The sequence below is a fragment of the Chiloscyllium plagiosum genome, unplaced genomic scaffold (genome assembly GCF_037043375.1).
Source record: "Chiloscyllium plagiosum isolate Xiang-an unplaced genomic scaffold, Cpla_swu_hap1 HiC_scaffold_39, whole genome shotgun sequence".
NCBI classification, from domain to species: domain Eukaryota; kingdom Metazoa; phylum Chordata; class Chondrichthyes; order Orectolobiformes; family Hemiscylliidae; genus Chiloscyllium; species Chiloscyllium plagiosum.
In genome coordinates this window covers 30,157,403-30,183,728 of record NW_028270177.1, presented here as the reverse complement: position 1 = coordinate 30,183,728, position 26,326 = coordinate 30,157,403, and the positions used below count along the sequence as shown (strand labels likewise).

The following is a 26,326-nucleotide window of genomic DNA, read 5'->3' as shown; positions in this document are numbered from 1 at the left end:
CTGGGTAACTAGGAATAGGCAATAAATGCTGGCCTAGCCAGTAATGCCCTCATGCCAGAATGAATTTTTTAAAAAGTCATTGTGGGTAGTAGGCTTTGTATGTACTGCTGTGTATTTCACCTCCTCGCACCTTATTTACCTGCTATGCTCTCCTGATAGTGTGTTTGTTGTTGTTTCTAGGACTCTGAAAAAAAAGGCTTGATAGGCAAGATCCACATGGTTCAAGACATTGTTATTACAGTCCAAAGTGTCCTGGACACAGCAGCATCGTTTGGTGAAAGAATCAAGAAGTAAGTGTTGTTGTTGGCTTTGAGCTATATAAAGCTATCATTTACTGATCATGCATCCTTACCGTGTGTCAGTTGATATTTGACGATATCACAATGGTTAGATATTTATCAACCAATAGACTCATGGAGTCGTACAGCACAGAAACAGACCCTTTGATCCAACCAATCCATGCCGCCATAATCCCAAACTAAACTGGACCCACCTGTCTGCTGCTGGCCCATATCCCTCCAAACTGTTCCTATTCCTCTACTTACCCAAATGTCTTTCAGAAATCGTAACTGTACTCGTATCCACCACTTCCTCAGGAAGTTCATTCCACAAGCGAACCACCCTCTGTAAGAATGTTACCTCTCATGTCTTTTATAAATCTCTCTCCTCTCACCTTAAAAATGTGTCCCCTCGTCTTGAAATCCCCCATCCTAGGGAATAGACAACTATCATCAACTCCATTTTATACCTCACATTATTTTATAATATTCGATCATGTTGCTTCTCAGCATCCTACACTGCAGTGAAAAAAGTCTTAGCCTGTGCAGCCTTTCTTTATAACTCAAACCTTCCACACCTGGCAACATCCCAGTAAATCTCTTCTGAAACCTCTTCAGCTTAATCATATCCTTCCTATAACTGGGTGACCAGAACTGGACACAGTACTCCAGAAAGGGCCTCACCAGTGTCCTGTACAACCTCAACTTGACTTCCCAATTCCTGTACTCAAAGGTTTGAGCAATGAAGGAAAGTGTGCTAAATGCCTTTTTAACCACCCTGTCTACATGTGATGCAAACTTCAAAGAATTATGTATCCAATGAAGTGTTAACGTGATGGACAAGTTACATTTCCTTCCTTTTGAAATAAGTTCACTGTTTTCTCTTTGCTTGAATTTCATCTTGTTACAACAAAGTTTGATGGGGTGAGTAAATTCCTTGTATTCCATAGGTTGGTATAAGCAGTAATTTCTGAATTTTTAAAAAGGTGCGGTTTTTGCCCAATTCCTTCCACACTTGAGCAAAATTCAAATCTACAAAGAACATGCCAGACAGATCTCCTTGAATTAATGAGAAATAAGAAATTAGTTTATTGAAACTGATGATTCTGGATGTAGGTTTGCTTGCTGAGCTGGAAGGTTCGTTTTCAGACATTTCGTCCCCATACTAGGTAACATCATCAGTGAGCCTCCAGTGAAGCACTGGTGGAATGGCCTGCTTTTTATTTATGTGTTTAGGTTTCCTTGGGCTGGTGACATCATTTCTTGTGAAGATGTCATTTCTTGTGGTGATGTTATTTCCTTCCTGTTCTTTTTCTCAGGGGGTGGTAAATGGGATCCAAGTCAATGTGTTTGACAGAGTTCCAGTTGGAATGCCATGCTTCTAGGAATTCTCATGTGTGTCTCTGTTCGGCTTGTCCTAGAACGTATGTGTTGTCCCAGTTGAAGTGGTTTCCTTCCTCATCTGTATGTAAGGATACTAGTGAGAGAGGGTCATATCTTATTGTGGCTAGTTGATGTTCATGTATCCTGGTGGCTAGTTTTCTGCCTGTTTGTTCAATGTAGTATTTATTACAGCTCTTGCAAGGTATTTTGTAAATGACATTAGTTTTGCTTGTTGTCTGTATAGGGTCTTTCAGGTTCATTAGCTGCTGTTTTAGTGTGTTGGTGGGTTTGTGAGCTACCATGATGCCAAAGGGTCTGAGTAGTCTGGCAGTCATTTACGAGATGTCTTTGATGTAGGGGAGAGTGGCTCGGGTTTCTGAGTGTGTTTTGTCTGCTTGTTGCTGAGAAGTCGGCGGAGTGTGTTCATTGGGTACCCGTTCTTTTTGAATACACTGAAGGTGATTTTCCTCTGCTCTGCATAGTCCCTCTGTGCTGCGGTGTGTGGTGGCTCATTGACAAAACATTCTAATGCAGCTTCGTTTGTGGATGTCGGGATGATTGCTTCCTGATGATTCTTCTGGAGACAGCCATACAGCAGCTTTCAATGTTTTTAAAAGATCTCAGATCACAGTCAGTTTTCTCTCAGGACTGATCAATTTTTGCAGAACTTGGCATCACGTTTAAAGAGAGAGAGAGAGAGCGAGAGAGTCTTTGTAATTAATATTACTGCAAAGTCTCTTAGACAGAGTTCCAAATCCATGTCTACTATCATCTAGAAGGAGATGAGCAGCAGATACATGGGAATGCCACCCCCTGAAAGTTCAACTCCATACCACTTACCATCCAGACTTGGGAATATGTCGCCATTTTTTCATTTCCACTGGGTCAAAAATCCTGGAACTGGAACCCTTATAAACTCCTCACTCCCCATAGCCAGTTCACCATCTCCAAGGTACAAGTCAGGAGTGAGATGGAAGACTGCACTTGCCTGGATGGGTGCAACTACAACAACACTCAAGAAGCTAGACATCTGATACTAAGTGTCTTCTACGGAATTACTGAAAGTTTTATGGATAGGGTGCCAATTGGCAATGCCCCAAATCAATCAATCGACCCTCTGATCAAAGAATGAAGATTGACCAGAAACTTGTCTTTCCTGCATTTCTCTGCCAATCCTGCTTGATTGACACCCCTTCAGTGTCACTGGATCAAAATATTGGAACTCCCTCCCTAATGACTTCATGGGTCTGCATATTGCATATGAATTGCAGTCGTTCAAAAAGATAGCTCACCACTACCTTCGCAAGGGCAGCAAGGGATGGGTAATAAAAGCTGCCCCGCTATGAACACTCACATCCTGTGAATTAATGCAAAATGTTTCTGGATGCTACTCCATGTTGTTCCCCTTTTGTTTCTTTAGCACCAAGCCACAGCTTATATCATGGCCATTCACTGGATACAGATGGGTGAAAACTTGACTGTTGGTCCACAATGGGGACAATCCATTTTTACAGAGTTTCAGAACAGAAGATAAAACGGTTGTTAATGGGGGTGAAGGAGAAAGAAATGTGAAGTGTGTCTGAAAGCGGGATCCTCTCTCCTAAGAGGAAAATCAAGAAGGAATTGTGTGGGCAGCAGGGGGGAAGAATCTGTGAAAAATGTGGGACAGAAATAATAGTCAGTTTCCTGAAGTTATCATAGAATCCCTGTTTGTGGGAACAAGACATTTGGCCCATTGAGTCCAACTCTCTGAGGAGCATCCCATCCAGTACCACCCTATCCCTGTAAATTCATGGACACTATGCGCAATTTAGCATGGCCAATCCACCCTAATCTGCACATCTTTGGACTGTGGGAGGAAACCTACAAGACACAGGGAGGATTTGCACACTCTGCACAGACAGTCACCCGAGGCAGGAATCAAACCTGGGTCCCTGGCGCTGTGAGGCAGCAGTGCTAACCAGCGAGCCATCATGCCACCCTGCAAATTATGGAAGCATTGAGACTTCAAGGCTGTAAAATTCTGAAGTGGAAAATAAGGTGCTGTTCCTTGAGCTTGCATTGTGCTTCATTGGAATATTGCAGCAAGCCCAGCAGAGAAATGTTACCATGAGACCACAAGCAGTTTATGGAAATGGCATTCATAGAAGATGTAACACTTGCCCATTCCCCTCCTCCCTCCTCACTGTCCAAGACCCCAAGCACACTTTCTTGGTGAAACTGAATTTTACTTCTTTCAATCTGCTCTACTGTGTTTGCTGCTCACAATGTGGCCTCCTTTACATTGGTGAGAACAAATGCAGACTTGGTGTCTGCTTTGTGGAGCACCTCTGCTTTGTCCATAGGGATGACCCTGACCTCCTGTGCTTGCCATTTCAATTTGTAGCGATTACCATTGACCAGAAAATAAAATGGATGTGCTATAAATATTGTGGATATAAGAACAGGTCAGGGACTGGGAAGAATGCGGTACACAATTGATCTTGTGACTCTGTAAAACCAGTCTGTCATCTCTGAGACGGAAGGAAAAAGTGAGATAGAATACTCTCTACTTGCGTGGACGGGGAAAGGACCCAACATTGCAATTGCCTTCCTAACTGCCAACTGAACCTGCATGTTAACCTTAAGAGAATCCTGAACTAAGGCTCCCAATTATCTCTGTGCTTCAGATTTCCGAAGCCTGTCCCCGTTTAGAAAATAGTCTACGCCTCTATTCTTCCTATCAAATTGTGTAACCTCACACTTTCCTACATTGCATTCGATATGCTATTTCTATGTCCACCCTCCTAGCCTGTCCAGGTCCTTCTACAGACTCCCCATTTTCTCAACGCTACCTGTCCCTCCATTTCTCTTTGTGTAATTTGTGAACTTAGCAACAGTGCCCTCAGTTTCCTTCATTTAGATCATTAATATATAACATGAATAGCTGTGGCCCCAATATTGACCCTTGAATAACACCACTAGTCACCAGTTGCTATCCTGAAAAAAAAACCCTTTATCCCCGCTCTCTGTCTTCTGCCAGTCAGCCAATCCTCTACCCATGTCACTACCTTGCCACTAAAGCCATGAGCTCTTATCTTACTTAGCAGCCTTGTGTGCAGCACTTTGTCAAAACCCTTCTGGAAATCCAAATAGATCATGTCCACTGACTTTCCTTTGCTTGACTTGCTTTTTACCTTCTCAAAGAATTCGGACAGACTTGTCCCTTTGAGGTAACTGTGCTGACTCAGCCCTATTTTACTGTGTGTTTCCCGAGTACTCTGCAGTCTCATCCTTCAAAATGGAATCTTACCATTGGCCGAGGTTAGGCTGACTGGCCTATAGTTGCCTGTCTTCGGTCTCTCTCCCTTCTTCAACAGTAGTGTTACATTAGTCACTTTCCAATCCTCCGGGACCCTCCCTGACTCTAGCGATTCCTGAAAGATCGCTACCAATGTTTCTATAATTTCTTTAGCAATCTCTTTCAGAATTCTGGTGTGTAGCCCATTCTCTTTAGGTGATTTATCCACCTTCAGAGCTTTCAGCTTCCCCAGCACCTTCTCCTTGGCGATGGCCACTACACTCCCCTCTGTGCCCTGACTCTCTTGAAGTTCTGGTATGCTGTTGGTGTCTTCCACTATGAATACTTTTGCAAAGGACCTATTCAGTTCCTCTGCCATCTTTTTGATCCCCATGACGATTTCTCCAGCCTCATTTGCCAGTAGTCCAGTGTCCACTCTTGCCTCTCTTTTACCATTTAGACTTCGAAAAAAAAACCTTGCAGTCTTCTTTTATATTACTAGTTAGCTTACTCTAGTATTCCAGCTTCTCCCTACTTAATGCTTATTTCATTATCCTCTGCTGGTTTTTAAAGGCTTCCCAATCCTCTGGCTTCCCACTAATGCTGTTCCTGACCTCCCTTGTCAGCCGTGATTGCTTCATCCTTCTCTTTGTATGTTTCATTCTCTTTGGGATGAATTTCTGCTGTGCATCCCGAATTACTTCCCCCCCCCCCCCCCCCCACCCACCCAGAAACTCCTGCCTTTGCTTCACTGTCTTCAATGCTAGGCTCCCCTTCCTGTCAACCCTGGCTAGCTCCCTCTGCATTGAAGGTAAGGCCTGTACTGAAACATCAGTTTGCATTTGCCACCTGCCAAAACACAATAAATATTCAGAGATGATAAAGTACTCAAGGAAACAGTGCCTGTGGCTGTTGACCAAGGATTTTCAGAACGAACAAGAAATAAACACAGATCACGTGTCTTGGAACTCCCATGGTAACACAACAATTAGAATCTTTGTCCAAAGACATCGCTTAACAACTACAGCAGGACCTGAAAGACTCTGAATGTTTCTCTCTGCACTTTAATGAATTCATTGATATGCCAACACAGTCCAGTTGCTTGTTTTTGGGTGCATGGCTTTTAAGGAATTAACAACTGAAATAGATCTTCTCACCCTTTAAAGGGAGAAACAAAATTGAAGATATCAAAAACAAATTCAAAAGATACGTGTTTGAGAAAAATATTCTAATGAAGAAGCTGATTCCCATAATGGTGTGCAGTGTAGGCTTTGTGGCATTTTCCAGAAATTATCCTGATTTCTATCTTCTGTCGATTGTCACTGTATTATCCCACAGCAAGCATTTATGCGTAAAGCTCTAGAATTTTTCATGTAATGACAGTTGTTAAGATTGTAAGCTCGATTCAAGCAAGAGCCCTTCAGCACTGCTTGTTTAAATCCTTACTCCACAATGACCATCACCAATAAGAGACACCATAACCACCGCCCCTTGACATTCAACGGTGTTACCATCACTGAATCCCCCACTGTCAACATCCTTGGGGTTGCCATTGACCAGAAACTCAACTGAACTCACCACATAAACTCAGTGACTACAAGAGCGGTCAGAGACTGGGGATACTGCGATGAGTAACTCACCTCATGACACCCCAAAGTCTATCCACCACCTACAAGGCATAAGTCAGGAGTGTGATGGGATGCTCTCAACTTGCCTGGAGAGTGCAGCTCCAACAACATTCAAGAAGCTTGACACCATCCAGGACAAAACAATCCACTTGACTGACACCACATTTACAAACATTCAATCCCTCCACCACCAGCGCTCAGTAGCAGCAGTGTGTGCTATCTACAAGATGCACAGCAGAAATTCACCAAAGATCCTTAGACAGCACCTTCCAAACGCTCGACCGCTTCCATCTAGAAGGACAAGGGCAGCAAGTACTTGGGAACACCACCACCTGCAAGTTCCCGTCCAAGCCACTCACTACCCTGACTTGGAAATATACCACCGTTGCTTCACAGTTGGGTCAAAATCCTGGAATTCCTTCCCTACCGGCATTGTGGATCAACCCACAGCAAGTTGACAGCAGTGATTCAAGAATGCAGCTCTAGGGCAAATAGGATTGGGCTATCAATGCAAGCCAGCCAGTGATATCCAAGTCCCAGAAATGAATAAAAAAAAGCTTAAAGCTGTCTACAGTGAACTAATCCTTCATGCTGATGTGAGGTATTAAGGTGAGAGACATGTTCTGTAAAGAATTATAGGTCTGATGCCTGAAATCATCACTTTTCTTCAATCAAGAAATGAAGTGCTGCCAGACAATGTGTGGTTACTCCACTTTGTGTTTCTTATAGACCCAATGTCAGAACTGAACTGAGCTGCAGACTTAGCACATAGATCAATGTGATGAAGGTATTAGAATTGAAACTGGGTCTATGGTTCTCCCAATTTAAACAAAATGCTGTAACACATTTGAGTTTCAAAAGAATACTAGGGAAAAAAATCAAAAGAAAGAAAATGGCTTGAAGCAGTAAGCATCTATGCACACCTAAGGAAATTAGCAACAAGACATTTCTTGAATTAGATGTGATGAAACAATCTGTCACGTTTGTCTCAAATCCATTCATTCAACTTGATGGTTGGTGGGTTGGCTATCAAATTCCAAACAGGTGTTTGATTTATGAATCAGTGGAATTAATGCAGAGGTAATAGCAATGCAAAATGATCCCCCGCTTTTCGAATGATTGCTTTATGCAATTTCTCTTTTACGAAAGAGCTACATTAGTACCTGTTGTCGCAAATCCGAAGTGGAATTTCGCTTTTACGACAAACGGCGATGCTTTTTCCCACATGAGTCATGCACCTTTGCTTTACGCCATTTTTGGCTCACAAAAGGTTTCCTGAGAACGCTCTACTTTCGTATAGCAGGGCCTACCTGTGTTCAGCTGAAAGTCAGACCAACTTCAGACTTTTGGGAACTTGGAAACTGAAAAATATCCACTCCTATCGCCTGTGTTTTGAAAATGAAAGCTTTGTTTGGTTCCACGCACCTCTGTGAGACAATCTTCTCCCAAATGAAGACAGTCAACTATCCATGTTCACACTGGCCTCTCAGATACCCATTCGTTGGAGAGTACATGACCAGCAACTCAAATGATAACCCAGACTTCAACGTACTGGCAGATAATGTGCAGTCACAGGTGTCACACTGAGATGTTGGTGAGTAGAAGGCAAAATAAATTATTTTAGATTTATGTATCACTAAAAATAAATTCTTCATTTGAAATTTTCCCTGGGGTAGATCCTGGTTTGCACTTAAATCCAAAAGGTGTTCTTGTTTGTAAAAGATTTGAGACCGCTGTTCTTGGATGTTCTGAAAATATTTAGAAATCGAAATCATGGACTGGAGCTTCTCCTTACTCAATGACCCTGAACCAGTAACGAGGATAGGAATCCAGTTTTGAATAGGAGTCATTATTGCAGAAATTAAAGGTTGTAATTTGGATATGTCCACTCCAGACAAGACATATAATAATGGATATCTAAAAAGAAAGCCTCAAGCTGGATGAATAGTACCATAAAGCAGATTGAATAACTTCTTAAAAATACGCAGCCAACCTCCATTAAAATCAAGTTTACTTTTTTGAACAATATATCTGCATTACAATTCCTTTTCCGAACGTTACAGTTTTCTTTTCAGAACTAATGCGTGGCGATAACTTACATTCACGGCTTTGAGTGCAAAATCTAATTTAGCCCAGAAATTAACTTCCTAAAAGTTGTAACAAAATTTCACTCATAGCGCAATTAAAACGGAGAATTATCTGGCTTTCTTTGGAAATTGAGTGCACTGAAGTGGATGAACATCAGGAAATTGGGACAGAAATGTAACAACTCTTCCAGGACGTATTGTTAAGTGGAATAACTCTTTTGTTGACTTTGTATATTGTTTGTCAGTACGTTTTGGAGCATTGGTTTTTAATATATTTACAGTATATTAAATCACCTTATTAAAAGAGGGTACCCGAATTAATAAAATATTCTTCCTGTACTTTCATATAATCTTTCTTGCACTTAGCTATTAATTGTAGCTGGTAAGTACACACAAACACAATTCATCATCCAGTGATCATATATTGCTGTGAATTAATCAGCTACTAGTAGATTGTAGTCATTGATTTTTGCACATAATCACATCTATTAGTCTTTGTATTTTGCAATAGCATTAGGAATATATCGACAGTGTGAAAACCCACAACCCAGATTGGAAGCATATATCAATTAGCAATTTTTTTTCTGCAGCATTCACAAAATACAAATATTATACCAGACAACAATATGTGAATATTCAATTGATGTAACCTCAATCATTTGTTTCAACATTCATTAGGTGATCAATCAACCTTGTCGAACATCTTGACAATTTATAATCTGTCATTTACAAAGATGGATTAAGAAGATGGATTTGAATTCCCTCTAAGCAGATTAGCTCACTTCATGTTGAACCACAGATCAGGTCAATGTAAAACATTCTGATCACACAAGAGGGCTTGTGTGTGAAACCACAATCTTCCCAGTCCTCGTCAGATCTTTAGAGCTGTGGTGGGTAACTGTGAATAACTCTTGGGCTGTTTCCTAAAGGAGCTATATCTCTGTTTTCTACACAGTGTGCAGTTTTAGGTGAGGCTCCTGTAAGTTAATAACATTAACAGCTAGTACAAATTCTGTAACAGCAAGATTTAGGACCAAGTGTCACAGACAAGGTCGAAAGCAAAGTCTAACAGGGACACCAATCGCCAATGCCATTAAACTATGCTAATGCAAGAGAGGCCAGTAATGTAGCATGCAGTGGTGTGACAATGTATAGAGGGAATGTCAGGTTAGGATCAGGAGTTTGATGCAGGGTTGTGACTCACATTAGGCTTGGTGGCTTGAAAATTGTAATATCTGCAAAGCTAAATCCTGTTCAGAGGATGAGAATGCCACTATTGGAATGTCAGCCATCACATTAACAAGGTCCTTGGAATGTGAAGCTTCTGATGCAGATCCAGTAGACTTTCAGGAATTGACAATTGATCAGACGGTCAAAACAGTTAAGTATGACCCAGTGAGGGTGAGCCTTTATCAACTCATATGATATCATGGTCTGATAAAGTTGCCATAGTACCCCAGATCACAGGGCTGCTCTGTCATTGGAGAGAGACAACTGGTGTGTTTTAACCTGAGGGTCATCACATGTCAGACAATGGGAGAGATTGAGAAGGAGAGTCCTTCATGGTAACCTCAGCCAGTGTGGGAATTGAACCCATGCTGTTGGTGTCACTCTGCATCATAAACCAGTTGTCCACCCAACGAGCTGACTGACTTCTGTTTCCATGTGGTATGATAAATGCTAGTATAATTGCACTTTCTCCTCCTGTAAGTGTTCAGTGTCTTTTTTTTTAAATGGCAGCCCTCAAACTCGTCTCATCCCACATGTTGACTTTCTCAGGTAGTTAGGATTGGGCAGTATTTACTGTTGTGCCAGAGTTGTCAATATCCTGAAAACAGAGAACAAGAGTTAGATAATGGACTGGCAGTGACATTCACAGAGGCTTCCCCTCTGTCACTGAGATGACAATTCCCTCAGAGTATTGGGGAAGCAGGAATTATTTTCGTGCATCTTTAAAAAAACTTTGAAAGCTTTTGCCTTGAATAGAAGGCAACAGGTGTGACTAAGAAATGCATTCCCTCAATCAACCATGCATCGTGAGATGATCTCTGTCTTCAGGGTCTGATGCAGCTGGGTATATAGATTAAACTGGAATGATGGATCAAACTAGGCCACTTTATTGTATCTGTGTGGATAGTGATCATGTGAGAAAAAGAGCAGTCAACCATAGATCTGAAAGCGCTAGACTGAGAGGTCTGGAATAATGTCCCTCTTCTATCATTATTGATCTGATGGGAATAGTATATTTAATCTACCTGTTGAGAGCTCCTATGGCACAGTGGTAATGTCCCTGTCTCTGAGTGAGCAGGTCTAAATTCCAGTCCTATGTGTTTCAGAGATGTGCTATAACATGGGGCAGCACAGTGGCTCAGTAATTAGTGCTGCTGCCTCACAGCACCAAGGACTTGCTTTCAATTCCAGGTTTGGGTGATTGTCTGTGTGGAGTTTGCACATTCTCTCTGTGTCTGTTTTGGTTTCCATCTGCAGTCCAATGATGTGCAGGCTAGGTGGATTGGCCAGGCTGAATTGCACGGTAGTGTCCAGGGATTAGCAGACTGTGTGGATTAGCCATGGGAAATACAGTTATAGGGGAGCAGGGTGGGTCTGGTTGGGCTGCTGTTCAGAGGGTCGTTGTGGACGTGATTGGTTGAATGGCCTGCTTCCACCTTGTAAGGATTCTATGAACACATCTGAATAGCTTGATTAAAAATGTGAAAGGTAGTAATTTGATTGCACTCACGAGCAGTCCATCACATCCTCAAAACACACAGCACTGGTTTTCCATTTCCTCTCTCCAACCTTTCCTGTTGTGTTTTCTCTCAGAGTGAGTACATTAGTGTTGCAAAACAAAATGTGGTTCAGTCCTTGCTGCTGTGTGACCTCTTGTCTGTTCTCAGTCAGCCTGCTACCTTGTTCAAACAGCCAGGTCTCTGGGAACTAAGAGTGACACCACACCGTGTGCACATGGAGAACATCGTAACAAGGCCTGATTTTGTTCTCACCAGAAACTCAAAGACATGCTTCTGAAACTGGGATTTTGAGCTTGCAATAAAGACCCCAGAAAACTGGGGTCCACTACAGTTGTAAGCCGTCACTGCTGTCCTGGGTGAGCTCAGGTAACTCAGTCCAGATTTTGAATCTTCCTGTCCTGAGGGAATGCAGAAATGTGCAGTCTACTGGATGAGGTATTAAAGACAGGCTCCCATCTGCCTGTCCAGGTGGATACAAATGATCCAGCGGCACTATTTTGACAATGAGAAGGCAAATTATCCTCCGTTCCCTGGTCAATAGCTACCTCTCAATCTACTTGACACCGAGAACAGATTATCTGCTCATTATAACATTGCTTCTTGTGATGCTGATTGGCTGCTTCGTTTCTTCGAGGAGAAAGTGAGGACTGCAGATGCTGGAGATCAGAGCTGAAAATGTGTTGCTGGAAAAGCGCAGCAGGTCAGGCAGCATCCAAGGAGCAGGAGAATCGACGTTTCGGGCATGAGCCCTTCTTCAGGATTCCTGAAGAAGGGCTCATGCCCGAAACGTCGATTCTCTTGCTCCTTGGATGCTGCCTGTCCTGCTGCACTTTTCCAGCAACACATTTTCTGCTTCGTTTCTTACATTACAATAGACTCCTCAAAACTGAGCTGTCAAAAGTTTTGAGACATTTGTCATTCACAAGAGCACTATATTAATGCAGGTCTTTTTCTACGTAATATCCTTATTAATCAAACAATTTGTGAAAGGCTACTTTTGAATAAAGTCACATAGTCCAACTGGACCATGAGGCTGCTCTCTTACTAAAGAGAGGTAACTGTGGTGGTTTAACCTGAGGGTCACTATGTTCAGGTGAGGGGAGGAATTGAGCAGAAGAGTCCTTCATGGTAACCTCAACCAATGCACAAATTGAACCCACGCGTTTGGTGTTGCTCTATATTGCAAACCTGCCATCCAGCCAACTGAGCTAACCGACCCATAAAGTCTATGACCCTTTAAGTCAGAGTGAGTACATTAATGCTGCAAAACAAAAAGATACCCTTACTATTTGGACAAACATGACATAGAGTCTTACAGCTGGGAAAATACGGTCCCACCAGTCCACGCTGACCATAACCCAAACTAAACTAGTCCCACCTGCCTGCACTTGGCCCATGTCCCTCCAAACATTTCCTATTCGTATATTTGTCCAAATGTTGTAACTACCCACATTGACTACTTCCTCTGGAAGTTCCTCTGTGCAAAAAACGATTGCCCCTCATTTATTTTTTAAACCTTTCTCCTCTCACTTTGAAAATATTGCATCCTAGTCTTGAAATCTAAGTGGATGTAAAAGGTCCCATGACACTGTTTCCAAGAAAACTGTGAGAGTTTGACCTGGTATTCTGTTCGATATTAATCCCTCAAACAACTCCTAAAGCAGAAAATCTGGCCATTCTCACATTGCTAACTGTGGGAGCTTGCTGTGCACGATTGCTGGTGTGTTTCTCGCTGCAACAGTGTTCCATGTCAGAAATACTTCATTGGCTTACAAGAGCTTTGGGGTGTCCTGAGGTCATGAAAGGCATCATCTGAATACAAATTATTTTTATTTTACCAAAATTGACATTTCAGCTGGATTTACTCCTTTCAACCCTGAAACTATAAATAGACCCAAAAGTTCATCATGACCTGAAGTTGAGACCAAATGACTGAACAAAGCAAAATTCCATCAGTGAACCTGTATGTTTTCATATCGCAATCATTAAAATATATATTTGGTGCTTGGGTCCTTTAAGAACACGATTCTGACTAATCCCTTAACTTCTACACTGTTACAGAGAAATACAGCTGACTTGTTGAACAGCCCAATCAGATCATATTATTTCAATAAACTATCTACTAATAGGCTTGTGCACACATCAAAACTCATCAGAAAATGATAGAGTGGTATATTGTCACAAGAATTTAATCTGATCTGACAACAATCTTGAGTTTGCACATCATTATTGTGTTTTACGTTGTGCCTATATTAATCCTGGAATACATTATTGAGCAGTAATTAATTATTGCTTACTTTATTGACAAATAGGAAGGAGGCTGCATTCTCATAATCATAATGTATTGAGGACATTCTCCTTAGCCCTGTCCCAGCTGCATTGTCATGTACCTCACAAGGGTGATAATGAGGCTGTGAGCATGTTATCGGATGTATTTCCCTGGGGTTGCTGGGATTTCAAACACAAGAAATTAGTATTATGATTCTTTCATTGGAAAATGCATATATTAATGTGAAGTGATTAAAGTTTGATTACACCATGTCACTCTGGGTTTTTAATTAATAAAATTCCAGTTTTATGTGAAGTAGGTGGGTTTTCTCAGGCCATTCTCATTCCAGTCATTATACAAGAGAGGATTAATTCTACACGCAAGCCACATTCAGGGTTGTGGTTCCAGTTACACTTTGATAAAAATCAGCTCGGCTGAAAAGTGTTTGTTTTCAAACAGCTGTTGGAACATGAAAGATTGAACGGAAAAGGATCGTTCACTGTTCAGAAGATGCGAGTTGGATGGCTGGTTCTGATACTCTGTGGGGAGAAAGATCTTTCAGTAATTTACCCTGTCAATGGAGCAGCTTGTATTCCTTTTGCCATACTTATATTCATTCTCCAACATTACAGCCACTGAAGGCTTTGTTAGTGAACAGCACAGAGCATTTAACTTGGAGATCCATGCAGAGGATGAATATTGCTCTTGAACTGGGCTCCCGCTCAGTACTGATGGAGCGCTGTACTGTGGGAGTGACACTCGGTGAACAAAAGCCCCATCCACACTTCCAAGGGACGTAAAAACATTCCCATGACAACATTGAATTATTGTGATATTTAATTAAACCGCTTGACTCCTGGACGGAGGCTGATCACTACCATCCTCCCATAACACCCCTCGCCAAAGGTATCATCTTCTGCCCCACCAATGCTTCCTGCCAGTATTGTATTCAGTTTCTATCTTGAGAGTTGACCCTCCAAATCCTCTGGGCTGCTGACCTTGGTATTAGATGGCTATTTTTCATTGCCTGGGAGGCCTCTTCACAGCTACAGTCAACAGGATTTGTTTGGCTGTGTCCCTTGCTCTACAATGGACGTCAACCCTGAGGTGATTGAGACACAGACAAGTTGGCCATTTTACACCCGCTGCTGGACAGAGGGATTTCATTGGATCAATAGGCAATTTGTAAGATGGGTCAGATTGAGACCTCTGAATGATTCGCCTCCCATTCAATCCAAACCCGCCTATTTATTTGGGATTAATGCTACCCCTAGAATTCCCAGTTGGATTGACTGCCAAAACTGAAAACGGAGCATAGGCACTATTACTTCATTTAGCTATAGTAAGATAAATCTACAACTTGGCATTCTTGACTCCAATCTGGAGGGAAAGTGGTGAACCCCAGGATCTCCCCCCGGCCACTGTCCCAATGTTTCAGTATTTTTGGCAGGACATAGACCCAGGTTATTGATGTGGTCTGTTCCATTTAATTCAGAGCTGGTTCCTTGGCAACAAATTACATAATTAAATATAGGAGACATGGTTAGTAAGTTTACAGATGACACTAAAATTAGATTAGATTACTTACAGTGTGGAAACAGGCCCTTCGGCCCACACCGACCCTCTCAGAGCAACCCACCCAGACCCATTCCCCTGCATTTACCCCTTCACCTAACACTATGGGCAATTTAGAATGGCCCATTTAAAAAAACCTGCACATCTTTGGAATGTGGGAGGAAACCGGAGCACCTGGAGGAAACCCACGCTGACACACAAACTCCACACAGACAGTTGCTCGAGGCGGGAATTGAACCCAGGTCTCTGGCGCAGTGAGGCAGCAGTGCTAACCACTGTGCCACCGTGCTGCCCCTAGTGGTATAGTGGACAGTGAACATTATCGAGATTACAAAAAGCTCTTCATCAAATCGATCAATGGGCTGAGGAGTGACAGATGGAGTTTTTTTTGGGTAATTTTGAGCTATTGCATTTTGGTAAAACAAACACAGGCAGGATTTATACAGATAAAGGTAGGGCCCTGGGTAGTGTTGTCGATCAGAGAGACCTAAGGATTCAGGTACATAATTCTTTGAAATTTGCATCACACAGAAACAGGGCAGTTAAGAAGACATCTAACACACTTGTCTTCATTGCTCAGACTTTTGAGCATAGGAGTTGGGACGTCACGTTGAGATTGTACGTGACGTTGGAGTGCTGTGTCCAGTTCTGTTGCTGTGCTTTAGGAAAGAAATTATTACGCTGGAGAGGGTTCAGAAAAAAATTACCAGGATGTTACCAGAAATGGAGGGTTTGAGTTCTAAAACTCGAGGAGGTAGACTGGGATCTTTGTCACTGGAGCTTAGGAGGTTGGGGGCGGAGGTGAACGTATAGCGATTTATAAAGTCACGCGGGCGTAAATAAGGTCTTTTTCCTCGGGTGGGTGAATTCAAAAGTAGAGTGCATACTTTTAAGGTGAGAGGAGAAAGTTTTGAAAAGGACACAAAAGATGATTTTTTTTACACATAGAGCGGTTCATGTGTGAAATGAACTGCCAGAGGAAGTGGTGGATGCACATACAATGTTTAAAAGACATTGGGATAAGTACGTGAAAGAAAATATTTGGAGGGATATGGGCCAATCTCAGGTAAGTGGAACAAGTTTTTTTGGGAACATGGTGGGCATGGACTGGCAGGACCGAAGTGTCTGTTTCCGTGCTGTATGACTGTGACTCTGAGGTGTAGGATGCATTCCTGTGCTATAACCTAGAATTTCTTGTAAAGTATAATGGAAGGAAAAGCTTGGTAAAGCGAAATTGTATTTATCATTTTATGGTCCCTGTGTCAAAATAAATAAGCACGCAGTGGGAAATGGAGGCCAACGGTATCAATAGTTATAGCACTAATTAGCAACAGCAGCAAGTGAAAACATTGTAATTTTAGTATGAAACCCTGTAATGCTGATAGTTAGGGTCTGAATTACATCTTTATAGGCTGCTCCTTAGAGTGCTCCTTTAATGGAAATATACTCAATCCTTGTCATAATAATACTTACAAATCAATAATTATGTAAAGTGAAGTGAGTTCATCTGGGAAAAGAGCAGAGTGGAGGCAGTAAAATAAAAGCAAAATATTGCGGATACTGGATGTGCCGATTGATTTATTGTTGTCATGTACTGAGATACAGTGAAAAGTGTTGTTTTTGCTGCTGTACAGGCAGGTTGTACTATATAGAGTGCGTTAGGGTAGCGAAACAGAGTGCAGGACACAGTGTTACAGCCACAGAGAAGGTGCAGAGAGAGAGATCAGAATTAACATTTGAGGGCTCCATTCAAAAGTCTGATAACCAATGGAGAAGAAGCTGTTCTTAAATTTGTTCACATGTGTATTCAAACTTTTATATCTTTTGCCCGATAGAAGAGGAAGGAAGAGAGTATAACCAGGATGGGGGGGGGGGGTCTTTGGTTATGTTGGTTGCTTTCCTGAGACAGCTGGAAGTATAGCTGGACTCAATGGATGGAAGCTTGGTTTGCGTGTTGAACCGAACTGTGTTCTCAACTCCCTGTAGTTTCTTGCAGTCTTGGATAAGCAGTTGCCATACCACACTGTGATCCATCCAGATAGGATGCTTCCTATGGTGCATCCATAATAATTGGTCAGAGTTCTTGTAGACATGCCGAATCTTCTTGGCCTCCTGAGGAAGTAGAGACATTGTTGCACTTTCTTGAAATCAGTGCAAAGTCCAGGAAATACTCAGCAGGCCTGGCAGCATAGTGCAGAGAGAAAGAGAGAGACAGACAATTAAGCTGAACAAAACTGTGCTTCGAAGAGTCATTGACTCCAAACATGAACTCTGTTTCTCTCTGCACATACACTGCCGGACCTGCTGCGTATTTATATTTATAGAACAGACGCAGTGTTGGTAGGGTTTATGAAATGCCCTTAGACAATTGGTTTTATCATTTCCTGCACTATTTTGATCCTTCCCTTAAATGCATTGAATGTTTTTAAAAGCAGCACATTCTGTTACGGAGTTGTTGGAGTTAAAGGAAAAAGTAACTTCAGAAAGTAAATGTCTTTGACTTCAAAGCACTATGCAGAGATTGTATCACTGTGAATTGCATTTTTAACTTTAATGTTCCATTTTCCTTTTGTTTTCTGAACCTTCCAGCACTTTCAACTGGTCAGTCCCGTTCCTTTCCAGACTTGCCTGTACTGTGCTTGCTGTCTGCACGCTCATGTTATACTTTGTCCCACTGAGGTATATCCTGCTGATCTGGGGTAAGATATTTTTCTCTTATTGTTTATAATAATACAACGGTGAATCATAACATTCTACAGCATAACAACAGGTCCTTCTGCACATCATCACCACACCAGCGATCAACTAACTATTCACTCTTAACCCAATTTCCAGCACTTGTCCCATAGTATTTGTTTCAAATGTTTATGGAAGTGTTTCTATGAGAGCTCCCACCCCTACCGCCTTTTCGGGCAGTGTGTTCCAGATACCCACCACCCTCTGTGTGGACAGAACTCTCCTTTAATCCCACCTCAGCCTTCTTCCCCTTAGCTTAAATCCTAGCCTCCTCTGGGGTACTGGCCCTTCTGCTGTGGGAAGAAGTTTCTTCCTATTGATCCTATTTACACCTCTCATAATTTTGTGCACCTCTATCAGGTCATCCCTCAGCCTTCTGTGCTCTAAGGTAAGCAGCCCCGGCCTGTGTCATCTCTCTTCACAAATGAATCGCTGCAGCCCAGGCAACATCTCTAATGCAATCACATCCTTCCTATTGTATAGCGACCAGAACTGCACAGAGTGCTCCAACCTGCCCAAGCTAACATTTTTTTACAGCTCCATCATAATCCCTCTGCACTTGTATTCAATATCCCAATTAATAAAGGCAAGAGTCCCGTGTACTTCCTAAACCACCTTGTCTACTTGACTTGCTGCCTTCAAGCATCTTTGGCAATGCACACCAAGGGTCCTCTGGACTTTCCGAGATCCTTCCCTGTATCGTGATTTCCTTTGCCTTGTTACCCTCCCAAAATGCATTCCTCACACTTTGCAGGATTAAATTCCACTTGCCACTGTTCAGCCCTTCTGAATAACCCTGTAGTCTAAAGCTTTCATCCTCACTACTAACACCGACAGTTTTCATGTCATCTGTGAACATGCTGATGAAACCTCCCACATTTATACCTCAATCATGAATGTATACTGCAAACAGCAAGGGACCCACGGTCAGAGTAAGAAATGTTTTGCGAGCATGTTAAATGCTGAAACCACAGCCTGAGGTATTCACGTGACGTTTGTTGGATTGTTAAGGTCTGGTTATAAATTTGCAGCTAATGATATGACTGTACTCAGGTTGTCTCAGTTCACCTCCTTGTGAGATTCAGAATAGTGGAAAATGACCATTTTTTCATCTTCAGCCGGTGTGGGTGTTGCTGATAAGCCACCTTCTTGAAAGGTTGTCGTCCATGTGTCCCACAGTGCTGTTTGAGGTAGAGTTCCAAGCTTCCTACCCAGTGATGTTAAGGAATGGTGATATAGCTCCACATCTTCATCGTGGAGAGAAACTTGGTGGTAGTGGTGTCTTTATCAAGTGACCAGCAGTTGCAGGTTTGGAATCTAAGACTGCTTGATGAATTGCTGTGGAGAATAATCATAGAATCCCTACAGTGTGGAAGCAAGCCATTTGGCCCCTCGAATCTACACCAAGCACCCTAAGACCATCTCATCCAGACCCAACCCCCAACCTATCCCTGTAGCCCTGCACTTCTCATGGTCAAGCCACCTAGCCTGCACACCTTTGGACTGTGGAAGGAAACTGGAACACCCAGAGGAAACAGGGGGAGAATGTGCAAACTCCACACAGACAGTTGCCTGAGGAATTGAACCCAGGTCCCTGGTGCCGTAAGGCAGCAGTGCTAACCACTGAGCCACCGTTCTGGCCCAATAATAACTTCATCACCCACTCTGTACCAGTGGTTCATCAAGCTTGACACTATTGAGCTTCTTAAGAGTCGGTGGGAGTTCCACTGATCCAGCTAAATGCAGAAGATTCCATCACAAATAGTGGGCGGCATGGTGGCACAGTGGTTAGCACTGTTGCCTCGCAGCGCCAGAGACCCGGGTTCAATTCCCGCCTCAGGCGACTGACTGTGTGGAGTTTGCACGTTCTCCCCGTGTCTGCGTGGGTTTCCTCCGGGTGCTCCGGTTTCCTCCCACAGTCCAAAGATGTGCAGGGCCAGGTGAATTGGCCATGCTAAATTGCCCGTAGTGTTAGGTAAGGGGTAAATGTAGGGGTAGGGGTATGGGTGGGTTCGCTTCGGCGGGTCGGTGTGGACTTGTTGGGCCGAAGGGCCTGTTTCCACACTGTAATCTAATCTAAAAAAAAAACCTTCTTTCATTTGTTCACAGGATGTGGACTCATTGGCTGAGCCAGCCTTTGTTGCTCAACCCTAATTGGCCCTTGGTCATTTTTGAAGGCACTTAAGAGTCAGCCACCTTTGGTGTCATATGTAGGCCACGCTTCTTTCCCAAAAGCGCATTAGTAAATTAGACGAGTTTTTAAGACAGAATTCACTATTTTAACTATATCAGTTCTATATTTTTTAAAATTCATATTTTACCATCTGCTATGGTGGGATTTGAACCCATGACCCCAGAACATTAATCTGAGTTTCCGAATTGCTAGTCTAGTGACATTACCACTCCTGCACTGCCTACCCACCAGTTGTGCCTTGCAGATGATGAGCATGTTTCAGGGAGTCTTGAGGTAAGGTATTCTTTGTGGAGCTCTGGGCCTTTTATAGTCACAAGATTTATATGACAGATCCATGTCAGCTTTTTCTCACCATCCCCCTACACCACCTGCAAGATATTGCTCATGGAGAATTTAGTGATCATAACACCATTGACTGTCAAGATGAGATAGTTAGAGTGTTCTTTTTTGAGCTGGTAATTGTCTAGCATAAATGTGGCATGAATGTTACTTACCCATTGGACCCAAGTCTGAATGTCGTCCATGTAGTTTTTTTTAATGCACTAGACTGTTCAAGAGAGATATTAGGAATCATCCCTACACATGAAATTTGGAGCTGTGTTCAATAAACAGCGACTGATGCAAGCTCAGTTGTTAATTTAAATTTGAGATCAATAATTTTCTGTTAAACAAAAGTATCAAGGGATACAGGCCAAAGGCATGTGTATGGAGTTAGGCTGCAGATCATTCACGGTCTCATTGAATGGAAGAACAGGCTTAAGGGGCTGAATGGCCTACTGCTGTTTCTATGTTCCTTTGTTCTGTTAGGGTATGGCCATCACTGACTGGGCCAATATTTGTTGCTTATTAACTTTCGTCTTGCTGTGTGTGGACATAGACTTCTTGATTATCTGAGCAGTTGTGCATGGACTTGAATGCTATACAAAGGTCAATGAATATCCTCACTTCTGACCTTATGAAGGAGGGCAGTTGGTCTAAGGGGACAGTCTTGAAGAAACACCCTGGGACAGAGATGATTGCCTCCAACAACACAAGCATCTTCCTTTTATGCTGAGTGAATCCGCCCCAATTCCCATTGCCTTCAATTTTGCTGAGTAGACACGCAGGAAGCTGGAAGAACACAGCAAGCCAGGCAGCATTAGGGGGTGGAGAAGTTGACGTTTCAGGTGTAACCCTTCTTCAGGACTGGGGTGTGGGTTTAGATACCATGGCTAATCTCTGTCTTAAGCTGCTTAATGATGTAGCCCACAATGTTCCTGGTCAGTATACAACCGTAAGATATCGGAGCAGAATTAGGCCATTCAGCCCAACCAGTCTGCTTCAACATTCAATCATGGCTGAAATGTTTCTCACCTTATTCTACTGCCTTTTCCTTGTAACACTTCATTTCCTTATTCATGAAGAATCTATCATCACTTTATTAAATACACTCAACAACTTCTCCTCTACAACCTTCTTTGGCAATGAATTCCACGGATTCACTAGAAAGAAGAAATTACTCCTGAACTCAGTTCTAAGGGGTTGTTCCTTCTCTCTGAGGCTGTGCCTTTGGATCCTAGTCTTTCCAAATCTTGGAACCATCTTCTCCACCTCCACTCTATCTAAGTCTCTCAGTATTCTGTAAGTTTCAGTCTAGTCCCCTCTCATCCTTCTAAACTCTATCAAGTATAAACCCAGAGTCCTCAACTACTCATCTTATGATAAGCACGCCATCCGTGGGATCATTCTCGTAAACCTCCTCTGGAACGGCTCCAAGGTCAGCACATCCTTCCTTAGATATTGGGCCCAAAACTGCTCATAATATTCCTAACAAAATCTTATATAGCATCAATAACATATCTCTCCTCATGTACTCTAGCCCTCTTGAAATGAATGCAAAGATTGCATTTGCCTTCCTAACTGCCAATTGAACCTAGGCCCTTTGTGCTTCAGGTTTCTGAAGCCTCTCCCCATTTAGAAAATAGTCTATGCATCCATTCTTCCTAACAAAGTGTGTTATCTCACACTTTGCCACATAGTATTCCATCTGCCTCTTCTTTGCCCATGTCCAAGTCCTTCTGCAGCCTCCCTGCTTCCTCAACACTATCTATCCCTCTACATATCTTTGTGTTATCTGCAAACTTAGCAATAGTGCCCTCTGTTCCTTCATTCAGATCATTAATGTATAATATGAATAGTTCTGGTCCCAACATGGACCCCTGCGAACTCCAATAGATATCTGGAATTGATATAGCAAAAATGGCGATGATTGTCATAAATCCAAATAGATTACATTCACTGGCTGTCCTTTGCTTAACTTGCTTGTTACCTCCTCAAGAATTCTAACAGATTTGTCAGATTGACCGCCCCTTGATGAAGTTGTGCTGACCCAGCCCTGTTGGACTGTGCAATTCCAAAACTCTACAATCTCATCCCTAAAAATGGACTCTTAGAATCTTACCAAATGTCAAGGCCAGGCTAACCTGTCTATCGTTTCCTGTCTTCTGCCTCCCTCCTTTCTCAAGCAAAGGTGTTACGTTAGCCATTTTCCAGTCCGCGGCGACTCCAGTGATTCCTGAAATGCCTGTACAATCCTGTACGATGCCTGTAAATCTCTTCAGCGATCTCCTTCAGAACGCTGGGATATAGTCCAACTGGCCTGTCTGGTTTATCCACCTTTAGACTTTTCAGCTTCCCCAACACCTTATCCTTAGTGATGGCCACTACGCTCAACTTTGCCCTGCTCCTCTTGAAGTTCTGGTATGTTGCTGGAGTCTTCCACTGTGAAGAGTAATGCAAAGTACCTACCAAGTTCCTCTGGCATCTCTTTGTTCCCCATGATGATTTCTCCAGCCTCATTTTTTAGCGATCTTTCGTCCATTCTTGCCTCTCTCTTACCTTTCAGATACCTGAAAAATCTCTTGCAATCTTTTATATTACTAGCTACCTTGCTGTCATATTCTATCTTCTCCCCCCATTGTATTTTTAGTTATTCTCTACATGTTTTTAAGGGTTTCCCAATCCTCTGGCTTTCCACTGATCTTCTACACATGTCTGCTTTTGCTTTTATGCTGTCACTGACTTCCCTTGTCAGCCATGGTTACCTCATCCTCCCCTTACTACGTTTCTTCTTCCTTGGGATGAGTTTCTCCTGTGCCTCCTGAATTACTCCATAAAGTCCTGTCATTGTTGCTGCAGTCTTCACTGCTAGGCTCCCCTTCCAATATATTCTGGCCAGCTCCTCCCTCATATATTTTTAGTCAATTGTAATGCCGTTACATCTGACTCCAGCTTTTCCTTCTCAAACTACAGGGTGAATTGTATCATACGTGGTCACTGCCCCCAGTAGCTCCTTCACTGTAAGGTGTCTGATCAAGTCTGCATTGATCAGCTAATCTGGAAATGCCTGCTCCCGAGTGGACTCTACCACAAGCTTCTCCAAAAAACCATCTCGTAGACTTTGTACAAATTCCTTTCGTTGTGATCTGCCCACCAACCTGATTTTCCCAGTCCATCTGCATATTGGAGTCCCCCATGATTCTTTGTAATAGTGCCTTTCTTACATGCCTTTTCTATCTCATAATTTATTTACTGCCCCCACATCCTGACTACTGCTAGGAAGCCTGTTCACAATTCCCATTGGAGTCTTTGTTCTTTTGCGGTTCCTCAACTCTAGCCACACAGATTCTATGCCTTCTGACTCGATATTACTTCTTGCTTTTGATTTAATTTCATTTCTTACATACAATGCAATCTTGCCCCCTCTGTCCATCTGCATGTCATTTTGATAGGACATGTTTCCTTGGATATTTAGTTACGAGCCCTGATCCCCTTCCAGCTACATAACTGTGACACCCACAACAACATACCTGCCAATTTCAATCTGTGCTACAAGCCCATTTACCTTGTCTAGTAAGCTGTGTACATTGCATAGTGGCTCAGTGGTTAGCATTGCTGCCTCACAGCACCAGGGTCCCAGATTTGATTCCAACCTTGGGTGACTGTCTGTGTGGAGTTTGCACATTCTCCCACACCTGCGTGGGTTTCCTCCGGGTGCTCCAGTTTCCTCCCACAGTCCAAAGATGTGCAGGTCAGGTGAATTGGCCATGCTAAATTGCCCATAGTGTTAGCTGCATTAGTCAGAGAGAAATGGGTCTGGGTGGGTTACTCTTTGGAGGTTCGGTGTGAACTGGTTGGGCTGAAAGGGAACTGTGGGGAATCTAATCTTAAAAAAAACGCCTTCAGTCCTGCGTTGAAAGCCCCTGTCTCATAGTTGCCCCTTTATTTGCTGAGCTGAAAATATGTTGCTGGAAAAGCACAGCAGGTCAGGCAGCATCCAAGGAACAGGAGAATCGACGTTTCGGGCATAAGCCCGTCTTCAGGAATGAGGAAAGTGTGTCCAGCAGGCTAAGATAAAAGGTAGGGAGGAGGGACTTGGGGGAGGGGCTTTGGAAATGCGATAGGTGGAGGGAGGTCAAGGTGACCTCCCTCCACCTGACCTCTCCGCCCCCACCCCACTCCGGCCTATCACCCTCACCTTGACCTCCCTCCACCTATCGCATTTCCAAAGCCCCTCCCCCAAGTCCCTCCTCCATACCTTTTATCTTAGCCTGCTGGACACACTTTCCTCATTCCTGAAGAAGGGCTTATGCCCGAAACGTCGATTCTCCTGTTCCTTGGATGCTGCCTGACCTGCTGCGCTTTTCCAGCAACACATTTTCAGCCCTGATCTCCAGCATCTACAGCCCTCACTTTCTCCCCTTACTTGCTGAGCCTGAAGTTAGGCTCCTGAGCCTTTCCATACTATCTGCCCTGTTACTTGTTCTGAAAATTTTAATGATCTCTGTTGAGCCCTCTCCTTTTTTCATAATATTTTCCATGCATCTGACCCCCCCCTCCCCCCAACTATTTAGTTTAAAGCTCCACCCTCTCTATCTCTGGACATGCGATTCACTGGGACTCTGGTCCCAGTATGATTCACATGGAGCCCATCCCATCGGAACAGTGCCTTCCTTCCCCAGTACTGGTACCAGTATCCCACAAATTCAAACCCTTTTCTCCCACACCAATCTTTGAGCCATGCATTTGCCTCTGTAATCTTGTTGATCTCATGCTAGTTTGCTCATGATGCAGATAGTAATCCAGAGATTATTACCTTTTCGATTTTGCTTTTTAATTTAGCTCCGAGCTGCTCATATTCCCTTGGCAGAGCTTCTTTCCTCTTTCTACATATCATTGGTACCTACATGGGCCACGACAACTGGATCTTTCCCCTCCCATTCCAAATTCCTTTGCAGCCCAGATGAGATATCCTGAACCCTGCCACCAAACAGGCAATGCAGACGTTGGGACTCGCAATCCTGGTCACAGAGGACAGTGTCTATTCCCCTGACTATACTATCCAGATTACAACTCCATTTCTCTTTTCAACCCCTCTATTGAATGGCTCCCAGTACCACATTGCTATGGCCAGTTTGCCCATCCTCCCTACAGCCCTTGCTCTCATCTGCACAGAGAGCGAGAATCTCGAACCTCTTAGACAAGCTCAAGGGCTGAGGCTCCTTCAGCAGCACCTCATGGTCCCTGACCAATGACCATAATATTAGTGAATCAGTTAATCTGCGGTGTGTGACTGCCTCCCGAAACACAGTGTCCAGGTCACCCTCCCTCTGCCTAATGTGTCGCTGTGTTGGAAGCTCAGACTCCAGCTCATCAACTCTGAGCCGGAGTTCGTCAAGCAACCAACACTGGCTATAGATATGGTCACTATGAGCCACATTGGGGTCCACCAGCTCTCAAATCAAAAATATCACCTGGCCTGGTATCTCCATTTTAATTATTTTTTTAAATTACACTGGTTTTTTACACTAGTTTATACCATGTAAGTATTTCCCCTATTTGTCTTCAATCTGAAACTTGTCAAATTAGTAGCTATCATCAACCAATGAATTTACAGTTTACCTGTGATGTCACTCTTCTGTGTCGGGCCCCTGATCCAGAGCTTCAATTTATTCTGTTTATAAAAAATCCTTCCAAGTTAGGAGGCAAGGAAACAAGCACCTCTGCTCCCTGCACCTCATTCCCATGTTGCCACTGAATTTTCCAAAGTGTATACTCACTTGGGCTGCTGTCCCTCTCTGAATATGATTTCTTCTTTTTGACAGTAC

At 43.0% G+C, this 26,326-nt stretch overlaps 1 protein-coding gene across 7 annotated transcripts in view; it reads left to right on the top strand.

The window, feature by feature from the left end:
- LOC122541051 (multiple C2 and transmembrane domain-containing protein 2-like) overlaps window positions 1–26,326 on the top strand; it is a 487,119-nt gene that overhangs the window by 437,613 nt on the left and 23,180 nt on the right. For 6 of the 7 annotated variants that reach the window (XM_087981162.1, XM_087981161.1, XM_043677545.2 and 3 more), the window contains 2 exons: window positions 181–290; window positions 17,840–17,949. In XM_087981162.1, coding sequence (XP_087837288.1) covers window positions 181–290; window positions 17,840–17,949 — 220 coding nt within the window. Of the gene's footprint in view, window positions 1–180; window positions 291–17,839; window positions 17,950–26,326 lie in introns of those variants that run through there. The other variant, XR_006309501.2, reaches the window with a different exon arrangement.